Consider the following 12,938-nt stretch of genomic DNA (forward strand, 5'->3'; position numbering starts at 1 on the left):
CCCGGCCGGCTCCGCCTCCCCTCGGCTCCCCTCCCCTCGGCTCCCCGCGCCGGCCCCAGCCCAGCCCAGCCCAGCCCAGCCCTGCCCCGGCCCGGCTCGGCCCGGCCCGGCCCGGCGCTGCCCGCCCCCGCGCTACCTGCGCCGCCAGCCCCCGGCCGCCCTCCGCCGGTCCCCCCCCATCCCGGAGCCTCCGCTCCCCTCGGATCGCCCTTCCCCGATTTCCTCCGCCGCCGCCGTGCTTCCTTCCTCCTGGCTAAAAATAAGGAGAAGTTTGAAAGCCCTCCCTTCCCTTCCCGCGGTGGGAACGATGCTATTGTGCCCCTTCACCCCCCTTTCTGTTTTTCTGTGTTTTGTTTTTTTTTCCCCCGAAAAAAGAAGTGGGGATTGGGTCGTGCTGCTGCTGCTGCTGGGACAGGGTTTCCAAAGGGGTAAAATGGGGTTAAAAAAATGCTGCTTTGGGTCTGCGGCATGAAGGGCTGCTTTCAAAGAAGCCCCTTCCTGCCTGGCCGTGCAGAGTTACAAGCAACTTGCGCGCTCTCCTGCGCTCTTTGCACGTCTCGCTGTTGATCGTGCAAGCGGTGCAGGCAATAACCCTGCACAAAATACAGCACGGGCCGAGTTTTATTACCCCGCTCTCAAGGCCGGGGCTGCAGTTCCTGTTTGCTCCCAGTCCATTCAGTTGTCGAGTTGTTTTTCTTTTTGCCTTTGTGTGTGTGTGCCAGCACACGCGGGAGTGTTGGCTATAAACAATGCAAGCAAATGTCTGCACAGACTTTAAAAAAAAAAAAAAAAAGGAATGAATTAAAAACACTTTTTTAAGAGCTAATAGTGCTGCTGGGAGTGCACACTGGTGGCACTGTCAATGGGCACCGCGTGCCTGTGGGGTGGCTGGGATGGAGGAGGGATGCAGCCAAGCTAGCGGCCATGGGGCTGTGCTGTCCTAGGACGAATGGGGGGTGGACACACAAAAAAAGAGCTGCAATCAGCGCTTCTGGTGTATCTCAGGGCCCTCAGGGGGGTGTTGGAAGGGGACCGCCAACCTCTGCCTGACTGAGGATCCCTTTCCGCAGCTGTGGCCCAAAGGCTAATAGACCTAATTGGATATTCAATGTGGCTAAAACTCTCATGATTTTATCACGTGTCTTTAATTAGCTCGCTTTCTTTCCCTCTCTCTTATATTGCTCATGCAGCGTTCCTCGGAACAACCCCTGCCATGCCGCCTTTCCCTCAGCGGGGCTGCGGCCGCCATGTTCCGCTCCCCCATGCTGGGGCTGCGGGGGAGAAGATGGCGCCACTGTGGCTTTGTGGCCAAGATGGCCACAGGGCGTGAGGCGGTGGGGCAGAAATCAAGGTGGGGTGGGGAGAGGAGGCAAAATAAAAACTATGGGGGCATGTGGGTGCCTGGCATGGCCGCCACACTGCGGTCTGTGCTCCAGGCAGGGCAGAGGGGTGAGGGAGGCTGACAGATGTCTGGAGCTGGTGGCACCCAGAAGTGCGGTGCTGGTGAGGTGGGCTCTACGTGCAGGTAGTGAAGTCCAAGCAAGGGGACATCCCAGCTGCGATGGTGTGACTGGCAATTAGCATGCAGCTCCTCATCACCCTTCTCGGCTATTTTGGTGTGGCAGAGGCTACTTTGTCCGGGCTGTATCCAGTGCTGGAAGCTTTCGGACATGGAGGAAATGCTGCCATGAGGGCTGCCTCCGTGAGCTGCGCGGAGGCGCTGGCAGGGCCTCGCGACATATGGATTTCATGCGAGTGTGTGCGCGTGTGTGTTCGGGGAGATGGGAGATCAAATAGCACTGTGGTACTACTTGCTGGATTTGCTAGAAAACATTTAAAGCTTGATTGGGATGTTCTGGTCAGGATCTGTGAATGGGGTAAGGGGAAGAACAATGCTGTGTTTGGGAGCCAAGTGTTTTCAGTGACATTCCCGTGCCCTCTGCTTGATCATTGAAGCATGCTAAGTATTGTGGTTTCAGTCAAAAGAGCTCCATGCTGAAAAGCCAGATGAGACTTGTATGGAAAGGAGTTTCTTGGCAGCCCCGCGCTCAGGGGATGATACGAGTTGGTTGTCTCTGCCCAGTACAGTGGAGCTGTGGGGATTTCCCAGAAATGGATCAAGGGCTTCCAGCAGCGTAGCCCAATTGAACTCGGCCTCCCCGGGGACAAGGGGCTGGTTTGAACTGTGTCCTGCCATGGGAAGAGGGGAAGCACAGCCGGGGGATGAACCCAGCCTGCTGCTTCCGCCACCACCGGAGGCAAGGGGGGGAGCTGGGATGGCGACTTGCTGTTGGGCAACCACCATCATTCTTCACAGTGTTCTGCAGCAGAGGCCATCATCTCTTATGCTCTGTGAGTGTGAGCATCATGCAGCAGTGGGAGCTGCCTGCTTGGCTTTCCAGGTGCTGGACCTATCTACAGCAGCATGAGGTGGTGGCCGCTTTCACCGTGTGTCTTCTCCTCGCCTGTGCCCACCAGGAGCAGTGGAGCCTGCAGGGCAGATTGCTGCTAAAGTCTGATGCCATGTTATCCATAGACAGTGCATTAACGGAGTGTGACCAGATGGACTTGGGTTAGAAAAAGCTGAGTTTCTCAACAAGGTCTGGAGGACCTTGTGGTCACACATCACATCTCAGTGACTTCACCTGCAAACTTGTCTAGGATATTACAGCCTGACACCTCGGGATGAAGAAGGGGAGTATATTCCCTAATACATGGTGGGAGGCTAGAGTATATGTGAAGAGTTGCCTTCAGTGTAAAGGCAGTTTTGCCTGCCTACTGGGGTTGTTGTGGACTTGACAGCTCAGCACCAACAGGTGCCATCTCTGGTTGGCTTCAGATAATTGGCTTCCCTGCTGCTGATTGCCTGTTTCTCAGTTGCTGCTTTTGTGGCAGAGAGAAGACTTTTCCCTTTTGGGTACCTCAGTTAATTAAAGGGGGTTTATAAGAATGGGAAACCAACAGCACCTTGTATGTGCCACTTGTTTCAGCTGTAAGGTGTAGACAAGACCTTGATTGAAAGCCTCGAATCTATTGATCACTGGGCTGGACAGAGAGGTAAGAGGTACACTTATGGGATGTTAAATGCATTCAGATAAAGTCTGCCCCGGGAACTGGTTGGAGTGAAGAGGGAAATGCATCTGAAACAAGTATTTGATGAGGGCTTGAAGCACTGTCAGTGAAATTCCCTTATGTGTCTGGGTTTTTCCCATGGACGGTGCCTCAGAACGGTGAGCTGGCAAGAGACCTGTGGCTGGTGACCTAAAACCCGGGGGTGGAAGAGGAAGTTTTTATCCTGAAAGGGCCAGGAGGAGATTAGGGCAATGTGGCTGGTGGTCTGTTTGGAGACTGCAGAGACCAGGAGGATTTGCAAAGTTTTATTCCCTGCCAACTTGTTCTTTCTCTACTCCTTCCCCTTTAAGTTCCCTTTAAGCTTCTGTTACCAATGGCTCACATCCTGCTCTTGCTAGCTCCCTGCAGCAACAAAAGAGCAATCCGCCCATGCCTTAAATCAATACCGAGTGTAAGAGCAAGCCTGTGGAGGATGCAGCTTGGGCCTTCAACCTTGCGTTTCCAAAATCTGTCCACTGGTGTGCAACGTTTGGCATCCAGCTCGTCTTCTGGGGGCACAGGCACTGCGGTCCCCAGTTCCCCAGACTGTCGCTCTCTGTTCGGGGTCGCAGTACTGGCTGCACTTAACTCTCTTCCTGCCTCCTCCCATGCCTGGGCGACTGTTGCACAGTTTGCTTTGGCTGTCCCTGTGCACTGACGCAGAAATAACTGATTCCGACCCTTCCGAATGCCGATGGTGAGTTACAGCAGGATCACCTGAACCCACCCAGTGCGCTTGCACAGTGATATCTGATTTTGCTTGTTCTGTCCAGCCTTTTTTGCCGTGAGTCAGAAATCTCTGAGCAACTCTGTTTGGTTTTCCCTCCCAGGAAGTGAGAGCCCAGAGCAGGCTCCCCACAGCTCACCCCAAGGCGGGGAGCATGGAGCTGCCCTGAGGGGATGGATGTCTGCTCTGGGCTCCTTTCTGCTCCATGTAACGCTCTGATGGAAGGGATGTCCTGGCTTATTTGGACAAGAATCAGCCTTCTTGCAAAAACTTTTTTTTTTTTTTTTTTCAGTTTAAACAATGCAGTGCCTAGTGGTCCAAGTGTCATTGTGGCTGCAGCGCTGGCTTTATAGATATCAGCTGAATCAACTTGGCTGCCTCTCCCATGAATTTTGGTGGCTTTTTTTTCTTCTCCATCCCCTTTCCCTGGGTCCTGCTCCTAGGTGGACACCGAAAACTGTATATTACTGCGTCTGTGCCCCTAGCCAAATACTCCCAACTGAATTTAGCAGAGCTTCGCTTGGCAAAAGCCCAGCTGGCAGCTGTGTGCCACCTCTGTGGTAGTTTTCGTAAACAGCTGTGATAAAAACCCCTGCATTGCTTTGATGCTGCACGTGAGGGCCTGGTCGGATCCTCCACGCTCAGAGCTGGATTTGGGGGCTGGCGCATCAGAGCCTGCGGAGGGTTTCCCATTAGCCTGCGTGGGGTTTGGCTGAAGTTACGTGGATGTTGCCCACAAAAAAGGCTGACTCGCTCTCTCTTAATGAGGCCTTTTGCCGTAATTCTGGCCGGTGCTTTCACTGTTCAACTGTTTTGGTCTTACCAGGCCCAGGGCTCGTGGACTAGGCAGGTATTTCTCAAAGCACTCACCTGAATAACCACTTTTTTTTTTTTTTCTCTTGGCCAACCTTCTTCAGTCTGTTCTGCACCTCTGTGATTCATTTACCTGTGTGGTTAGCTCAGGACAGCTCACTGGCAGTGACTCACACTGGCTTGCAGTGTGTGATCCCTCAACCTCTGTGACCCCAAATAATTTGAGCACAGAACGCGGTTTGCCCTGGCACGAAAACGAGTGCGGAGAGAAAGCTATCACGTTTCCCAGGAGCACTCGGACCAGAGGCTGCTGCTGCTGGGAGCTTCAATGAAGAGGGAAGCGGCACGGGGATGCCAGAGCTGCATTATTTCCACTGCACCCACTGCTGGGTACCTGCTGTCTCTTGCAGCGGGTGTTTCTGTTGGTGCAGCTGTCAGGGGCTTTCCTCTGCATGCTCACCAATACACACCGATGCTGAGACCCAGAGGAACGGGCTGGATGCCTGAGCTGCAGTGCCTCCAGCTCAGCCGACAGGAGCTGGACACTTCACACCTGCCTGGAGTCCTGTAGGAGAGGTGCTGTGATATTTCATACCTTTTTAGTGCCTTTTTAGTGCCCTGACGACTGCTGTGAGGATAAAAAAATACACATAGCTTTGGTTCTATGGCCTCTTCTGGCAGTGCCACAGAGACCCATTATTTGCCTGGGAGAGGTAGGGATTTCAGAGGAATGAAGTACTTAATCTCTTATCAAAGCCTCCTGTATTTCCTCTGTGTGCTCCTTCACTGTCCTGGGTTGTGCGAGAGCCTCCTGGATGCTCGAGTAACTTGCAGAAAGCTGTAAAAGTTCTCCCTGGGGGATGCCGTGCCCGTTTCCCTCTGACCATACCAAATGCACAACATACCCTTGAGGTCAGCAAGCAGCATTTGCATAAGCCGGTGCTGTGCTGCTGGTTAAGAAGTCCTGGATGAAAGTTAAGGACTTGTAACCTAAATGTAGAAGTATTCATTCAGGCCACAGCCATAGAAAAACGTTCACCACGCGCTCTCACACTGCCACTTGCAAGCAGCCAAGTGACTTGGGCTAGGTGTTTCTGCTACATCTGAATGAGCACGTATAGCTCCAGGAATTCTGCCAAAGCAGGTTTAATACTCCCACGTATGCAAAAGGGCTGTGGTCTGGGAAGAAGCAGATGCTGCAGCAGAGCAGCCGTTGAGGGCAGGGTTAGGCTGCATCAGAGGCTTTAGCTCAATTTCTGTAACTGCCTGCTGGACATTTGTAGCATTGTGAAAAAAAATGTTGTTTTTTTGTTTTCTTTCTTTCTTTTTTTTCTTTTTCTTTTTTTTTTTTTTTTTTTTTTTTTTTTTTTTTTTTTCAGTAAGCTGGTGTGATCTGGACCCCAGACTAGCTGAGGACCTCTGAGGAATGCTGCACCTGGGCTAACTTCAGCTCCTATAACTCCAGCCATCAGCTGTGGCTACGCCATCAGTTCCGTGTGATGTAACACACAGGCTTTCCTCCCGATTAACCAAAAGGACACATCCTGCTGTAATTATCATCCTTCATTTAGCATTTCGAGGCCACTCACAGATTTCCGCAGATACCGGCTGTCTCGGAGGCTCCACCACCGTACCCCTCCAGGCGGTACGAGCAGCACTGGCTGATGTGGCAAATTTTAATTAGGTATTAGTTTTTCTTAAATTGTTTAGGTATTTTAGGTGTAAAATACACAGGTATTTTGCTTTTTTTTTTTTTTCTCCCTTTTAAAAAAAAATCTGATATCTTTTAGTTGATCGTGATGTTAACTGTACATCACAGGGAGGCTTGGCGTGAAAGTTTTGCTGTGCATAAAGGTGCCTTTTTATTATTATTGTCCCATCCTATTCCACAACATAAAGCTGCTCCCACTCCCACCCCTAGCAAACCTTTTGGACCTATCCCTACCTTCTACCCTCTTTTAACCCGATTTATTTTATTTTACAGATTAATTAGAAATTGCTAATCTATTTCTGGTGCCTTCTGGGTGAAGAGACCCATTGCCTGTATGCAGGTGCCTGGTGCCATCATCGATGCCCTTCTGGAGCAGAAGCTAGAGGCTAAGCTGAGGCAATCCCCTGGGGATGTTTCCTTGCCCCATCTGGATGTTTCGGGTGCCCCAGGGTGCCTCGAATGGCACCAGGCACCGCAGTAGGCAACAGGATTGCCTCCTGGGGTGTGTGTCCGCATGGAAGTGCCCGCACCTAAACAGAAGAGGCTGTGAGCTGGGATCCCAGGAGCATCCCCTCTCTGAGAGGACAGCGGGAGCTGCACAGCGTCCACAGACACATGGAGTGAGTGATCTTCAATGCCCCCATCAGATCTCTGGGCTTTTGATTCCCTGTGTGTCCCAGGGAGGGTAGGGCTGCCCTTTGCCCAGCAGGACCCAAGTGCGTAGTGCTCCCGAAGTGGGGTGAACACCAAGCCCCGGGTTCTGAGACACATGACATTTCGAGGAAGTCGGAGGTATCATGTGAGTCTCGGAGTACTTAGGATGGTCACTTTTTGAACAAAAAGCCTTTTTTTTTTTAAGAGCCACGTGGCCCATTTGAATGAGACCAGCATATAGCCTGGAGCTGATGGGTGAACTCCGCTCCATTCATCCCATCCCTCCGTGTGGGGGGAGGAATTGGTTCTGTGGCTTGTGCTGAGGTTGTCCACCCTCAGCTCTTCAGCTCTCCGTAACCCTTGCTTAATGAGCAATTGCTCTCATCGTTCCACCAGCCTCTGGACGGCAGCGGCTACACCAAGGAACAGGGAACAGGGTTAAGGCCGACCCACCGGGGCGAGGAAACCTTCCCAGGACCTCGCTTGTGGGAACTTGTGGGTGCCTGACTCCCTCCTCCCGGACTGTGCCTGCGTGGGGAGCGGTGAGAAGAGTTCCCGGTGCTGAAGAGGAAAAGCGATAAGGGTTATCCATGGCGTGTGAGCCTGCCTTGTGATCAGCAGCACAGCGAGCGAGCCCCAAGCAGCCTCCGGCACCCGTGCCCTGTGGGAAGGGGAAGGTTTGTCTCCCCCCTGCCTGCCAGGCTTGGCAGGGAAGAAACGTGATTCTTCCTCACACAATGAAGAGGGACTTCAGGGGTAAGACTCCTTCCTCTGCAACTGCTACATAAAAAAGCCTCACAGAGCATTTCCAGTTTAAGGACGGGGCTGTGCTGCTCCCAAGATGTGTTTTACATTAAGTGAGCCTGGGAGAAGCAAGGTGGAGACAAGGATCTCCGGGGCAGGGCCTCCCCACTCCCACCTGCGCGCTTCAGTCATGCTCCATCTTGTGCTGCTGTGATGCAACCCCTGGTTCCAGCCCTGCTCCAAGCCCAGCCCAAATCCAGCGACGTGAACCCACCCAGCTCCCCATGATTAGGCCACGCTCCTGTGGAGCGAGAGAAGCGGGTTCGAACCCACGAGGCTGATAAAGGAAACTAATTCCAAGGAAGCTAAGCTCGGTCCACGGGGCTGATGGAGGAAATGCTCCTGCACCACGCTGCTGAGGAGCACCAGCAGGGCGGTCACACCGAGTGCTGCTCCCCTGGCTCCTGACAGGGCTTTCCGACAGCCTCTGCGTTACAAAACCCAGCGTGTAACACCGGGCTGTGGTTCAGTCCCGGATAAAGCAGCTGCCTCCTGTCCCTAGCACAGGCACTGCATGAGCAGCCAGGAACACTCCTGACCGTGTTGGAGCTGGAGTGCTGTCAGCCTTTGGCCATCTCTCCGTCCTTGATGACTGGGAGGAGGTGACCATGACTGCTTTCTGTGACAATGGTGCCACTTTCTAGCCCTTCTGATGAGGGAGCAGAGAAGGCCTGGGCTGCTCTGCCACACAGGAGCGCTGCAACACCCCCGGCTCCTTCTGCAGCATCACTCTGAGCATCTTTCAGGGTGGCAGGATCTGGATATTTGCCAAGTTTTCCCAAATCTCTAGCCCAGTTCTGGACTTTGAGGAACCAAGCACGTGCCTGACGGGATCTGCTGTCCCCGAGAGGAACCAAGCTTCTCCATTCCCAAGCCCAAAGGTGCTTGAGTGAGCAATTTTCAGGCATGGATGGAGCCTGTGAGAGCTCCAACATCGTTTACAACCACGGAGAATACTCCAAGTTGAAACTCTTTGGGCAGCGTGACATAGTGTGGCTGTAGCACACGCGTCCTGTCATCAGCATTGTCCACAACACTATCAGAGCTCTGCCAGACGTGGACCTTTGTGTCAACAAAGTGACAGCTGCAGGTTGGAGACCAGGACAGGGACAGCAAAGATCAGATACAAATTCAGCATTACGGCTCTGGGGTGACCTAACTGCAACCATCAAGTGGAAAATTGTTTATCTGTGGAGTTGGCATTAGGTTTTCTCCCCAGCTGCATGACTTAGATGTAGTCTGTGACTTTCAGTACCAGCCACAAGATCTTAAAACTCTTTTGCGATTTTTCTCTCATTTATACTTCCCTGAATGCCATACAGTGGGAGCGGCCACCTCACTCCTTAATCTTTTTCCTAGGTACTGGCATCCTGAACATCATTCTCGTGGCGTGAAACTGGTTGAGAGATCAACCAACTCACCAGGCTGCTGCACAGCAGGCCAGGAGGAAAAATGCCTGATCCCCAGGCGAGGAGTGACTACAGCAGTGTCTCAGCGCCATCAGCACCCTCAGGCACCTAGAGATGATGGCTGCAGAAGCTTCAAGGTTCCCTGGACTCCAGTGAGAAAGAGCATGAGGGGATCACAGTCAGCAATGGAAGTAATGGTATTATGGCTTCTGTGTCCGTAATGGGCCACTTAGGAGGGTTAATGTCATACCAAAAAGTGCACCCGCTGCCCTCCAGTTAGACTACTTCACTCCCACCTTAAGCCAACAGTGGCCCTTTGAAAGAAAATCCTGGAGTAACAGAAGAGACTGGGTGCAACGATGGCCAGAGCAGCCCCCACTCCCAGCCCTCTCCAATGCTCGGGGACTCATCGGGGTTTCAGCAGGGCAAAGGAACTGCTGCGAGGCTGTAGCCTTAATTACCCACCGGTAAACATTTTTATGATGATGGTTTAGCTGCTCAGAGCTGGAATCTGCATGATCTAATACAGGGTTCTCAAATAATTCTCCTCAGATCACTGAGTTGAAGCGGGTACCGTTTCAAAGCTGAGCTCCACAGACAGCAAACAAGAGGCGTAACTGAGAACAAAACGAAATGCTGGTTTCCTGCACGAAAAACACAAGACCAGATGTATTTCACACAGTGTTATTCACACATTTTCATTTTGATTTTTTTACAGTATATACACGTGAGCATTACATTATTCGATATGAGCCACCTGGAGTCAAACCTAATCAAACTGGTCCATAAACAATCTATATCAAAAAAGCAATATGATAGCAAAAAGTCTAGTGGTTCTACCCAAAGCCTAAAATAGTTGGAAGGAAAACCAGTGATCATGTTCCTGCATATAATTTGTGCAAAAAAAAAAAAAAAAAAAAGGTTTTAGGATAGCAAGTGGAAGATGTTCAAGGTACTGAAAACACTAGGGATGATGGCTATAGGACTGTTTAAATTCAACCATGGCATGAGTGCTACTTGGACACTACCAATTTCTGCCTGGACATTCCCAAAAGCCTAATTTAATGCCTCATGTTGGAGAGAATGTCAGCTCTTCAGATAAAAACATACAACATTTATGCACAGGAAAAAAATACTCAGGAGAATTAACATGTTCAAGAAAGGTCCTCAAATGCCATCCTTTGTGCGACTACAGGAAAGCCCTGGCTCCAATGACAAGGCTTGTGCCTCTTGAAGGGAATTTTGTGAACTGCCATTCAAAAACTATTTGGCAATTAGAAATGCGATTACTAAAAATAATTAGGCCTACTACATCACTTAATGCAGGCGTTAAATGACAGATTCAGACACCAAAGGTAGGCCAGAAGAAACTTTCCCATTTGCCTATTGATGATTTAACACTAGCATATAAAAAAAAGTAGCAACTCAGATGTATGCTTCAGTAAGACTTATGTCAACCTGATATAAACAGTAACACAACAGAATTCCTTACACAAGTTAATACCACTACTGTTTTCTTTCCTCATGATCAGAGCCCTACCATTACAGCCTTTTATTTGCTCGATGCTCGACACTGCTTTCAACCTATCTTGGTGATCACAGCTTCGGGTTATGCCATCCAAACGAATGTTTTACACAAAATACTTACTTCGACAACATACAAAGCACTTCCTTTATCTTTCAGAAACTGAATATACAAAGTAAGCTTTTTTTTTTTTTTTCCAAAATATTTCCATAGGCAAAGGATTAAAAAGGATTTTAATTATACACATATGGTCACAACTCTGCCTTAAAAAGATCATTGGGAAATGTACATAAGGCCGCTTGTAAATGTACATCATCTTTATGTTACTGTTACAATGTCATATGTCCAGAGAAAAAAATTGACAGTATCATACATATTTGCTTTACGCTGGGAGAAGGCTATTCAAAAATACAGTACTCTTCTGTACAAAAAAATCATGCCACATTTATTAAGATGGAAGAAGCATTGGTTTCTGCGATAACCAAGTATTTCAGTCCATTTCTTTCTTGCTATGCTTATTATCCCAACTTAAAATTTGAACAGATCGATTTCCCAAAGTGTCCATATTAACAGAATCAACAGCTATGTTATAAACAAAACATAATGTTTCTCACAATAGATAAAAAGAAAGCCGGTTCATATTTCTGAAACCATATAAAGATAGAATTTAAAAAAATCACTCTTGATTTGCTGAAATAAATTTACATTATACAACACTATATGCCAGGGGGAGAAAAGGGAAGGGGGATATGAATATACACTAAAATGCAAATTTTTGTCCCAAAAAGGGTAAAACAAATTACATTTACAGCATGAAGGTTTACAAATGTACATCTGTACAACCAAGGTAAGCATCACTACTAAATTAGCAAGGCTTGTAATAAACATCGAAACAAGAGATTTGTTCTCAAACTGTAAACTTACACCTATTAACTACACGTATACAATGCATATATTTATAGGAAGCAAAAAAGCTATCTGGATATTTAATCAATCATGCTTAAATGTTGAGCTATCAAGTTTACTTTTCAGTGGCCCCTTTTCTCTTCATCAATACCTATTTTTTGCATCTACAGTGAGAAAGCAAAATAAATGCTCAACACTTTCAAATCCTTACAATTCTATATGCAAAATAAAAAAATACAAATCTCTACTCTTCCTGCATTGTAAAACTGACTGTAAAGTTAATACAGGGTTCACTCCTTCTCCAACAGTGTACTTTACTGAATGGAAGTACCACCATCATTTTATTCCTCTACCTTGTACAACAATTAAATATATAAGTATATACAGCACTTTTAGTTTTAATACATCGCTAGAGAAAACCTTAGGGCACTAATTAAAAAAAAAAAAAAAAAAAAGAAAAATAAAGTGTGTCCACAAAGTGGTGAAAACTGTCTTTTGAAGTTTCCATTGTTTCATTACTCCCTATTTTAATTTGCGTGCCCAGTTTATTTTTTGAATAGTATGTTGTGAACCACCAAAACACAACTTAACTTTTTGACGTGTTAAATAATGTTTATGCAGCTGATCAATTTTAATCTGGTATAAAAGACTTCACACGAAAGGGAAAAATAAGGATCAATTCTATATACAACTCTATAAACCTGTTGTGCTATGATGTTGGGTAGACCTACCAGATTGCAAGCCAGTGTATTAAAAGAATACTGTACTTTTTCCCTTTAAAAACTATTTCAGTGACTTTACAAGGTAAAAATTTACAAAATATGTGACAGCTATTTTGATACAATTACATCATATACAGGCATTCTGTGCTTTGCCAGCCATCCAATCTGATAGGTCTCCGGATCAGGGCTGGAGATTTTTTTTTATTTTATTTTTTATAATTCACTCCCCAAAAATATACAAAAGAATAAAAATTTTACAAATGGATGAACAAAGTCAATAAATAGATTTAAAAAAATCAGAACATTTATAGTTAAGTTGTATGTTTTGATCATTCACAATAATATTTTTTCCATTTCCTTTTTTTTTTTTTTTTTCCTTTTTGTCTTTTACAGCATCCCATTTGGTGGTCCACCAATTGGCCCCAGATCAGCGCTGTTCTTCAGGTAATACTTTTCCAGCTTGGCCAGAATGTGTTTGCCATAGGTGTATTTACGCAGAGTTGTGATGTGGGGTCGAATCTGTAAGAAGAAACCCATCATTTTTTTCCTCAAAAAC

The 12,938-nt window shown here is 48.0% G+C and overlaps 1 protein-coding gene and 1 long non-coding RNA gene across 8 annotated transcripts in view; one reads left to right on the plus strand and one right to left on the minus strand.

The window, feature by feature from the left end:
* The first annotated feature begins 6,024 nt into the window (after window positions 1-6,024).
* On the plus strand, window positions 6,025-12,125 carry LOC137854813 (uncharacterized). Its single transcript, XR_011095407.1, has 2 exons — window positions 6,025-6,335; window positions 7,413-12,125. It is a non-coding gene; the product is annotated as an uncharacterized lncRNA (long non-coding RNA).
* Window positions 10,971-12,938, minus strand: part of PUM2 (pumilio RNA binding family member 2) — a 68,809-nt gene continuing 66,841 nt past the window's right edge. For all 7 annotated transcript variants that reach the window (XM_068678695.1, XM_068678692.1, XM_068678694.1 and 4 more), the window contains one exon: window positions 10,971-12,901. In XM_068678695.1, the coding sequence (XP_068534796.1) occupies window positions 12,770-12,901 (132 nt within the window). In that variant the 3' untranslated portion in view covers window positions 10,971-12,769. The remainder of the gene's footprint in view (window positions 12,902-12,938) is intronic.

Source organism: Anas acuta, chromosome 3 (genome assembly GCF_963932015.1).
Source record: "Anas acuta chromosome 3, bAnaAcu1.1, whole genome shotgun sequence".
NCBI lineage: Eukaryota > Metazoa > Chordata > Aves > Anseriformes > Anatidae > Anas > Anas acuta.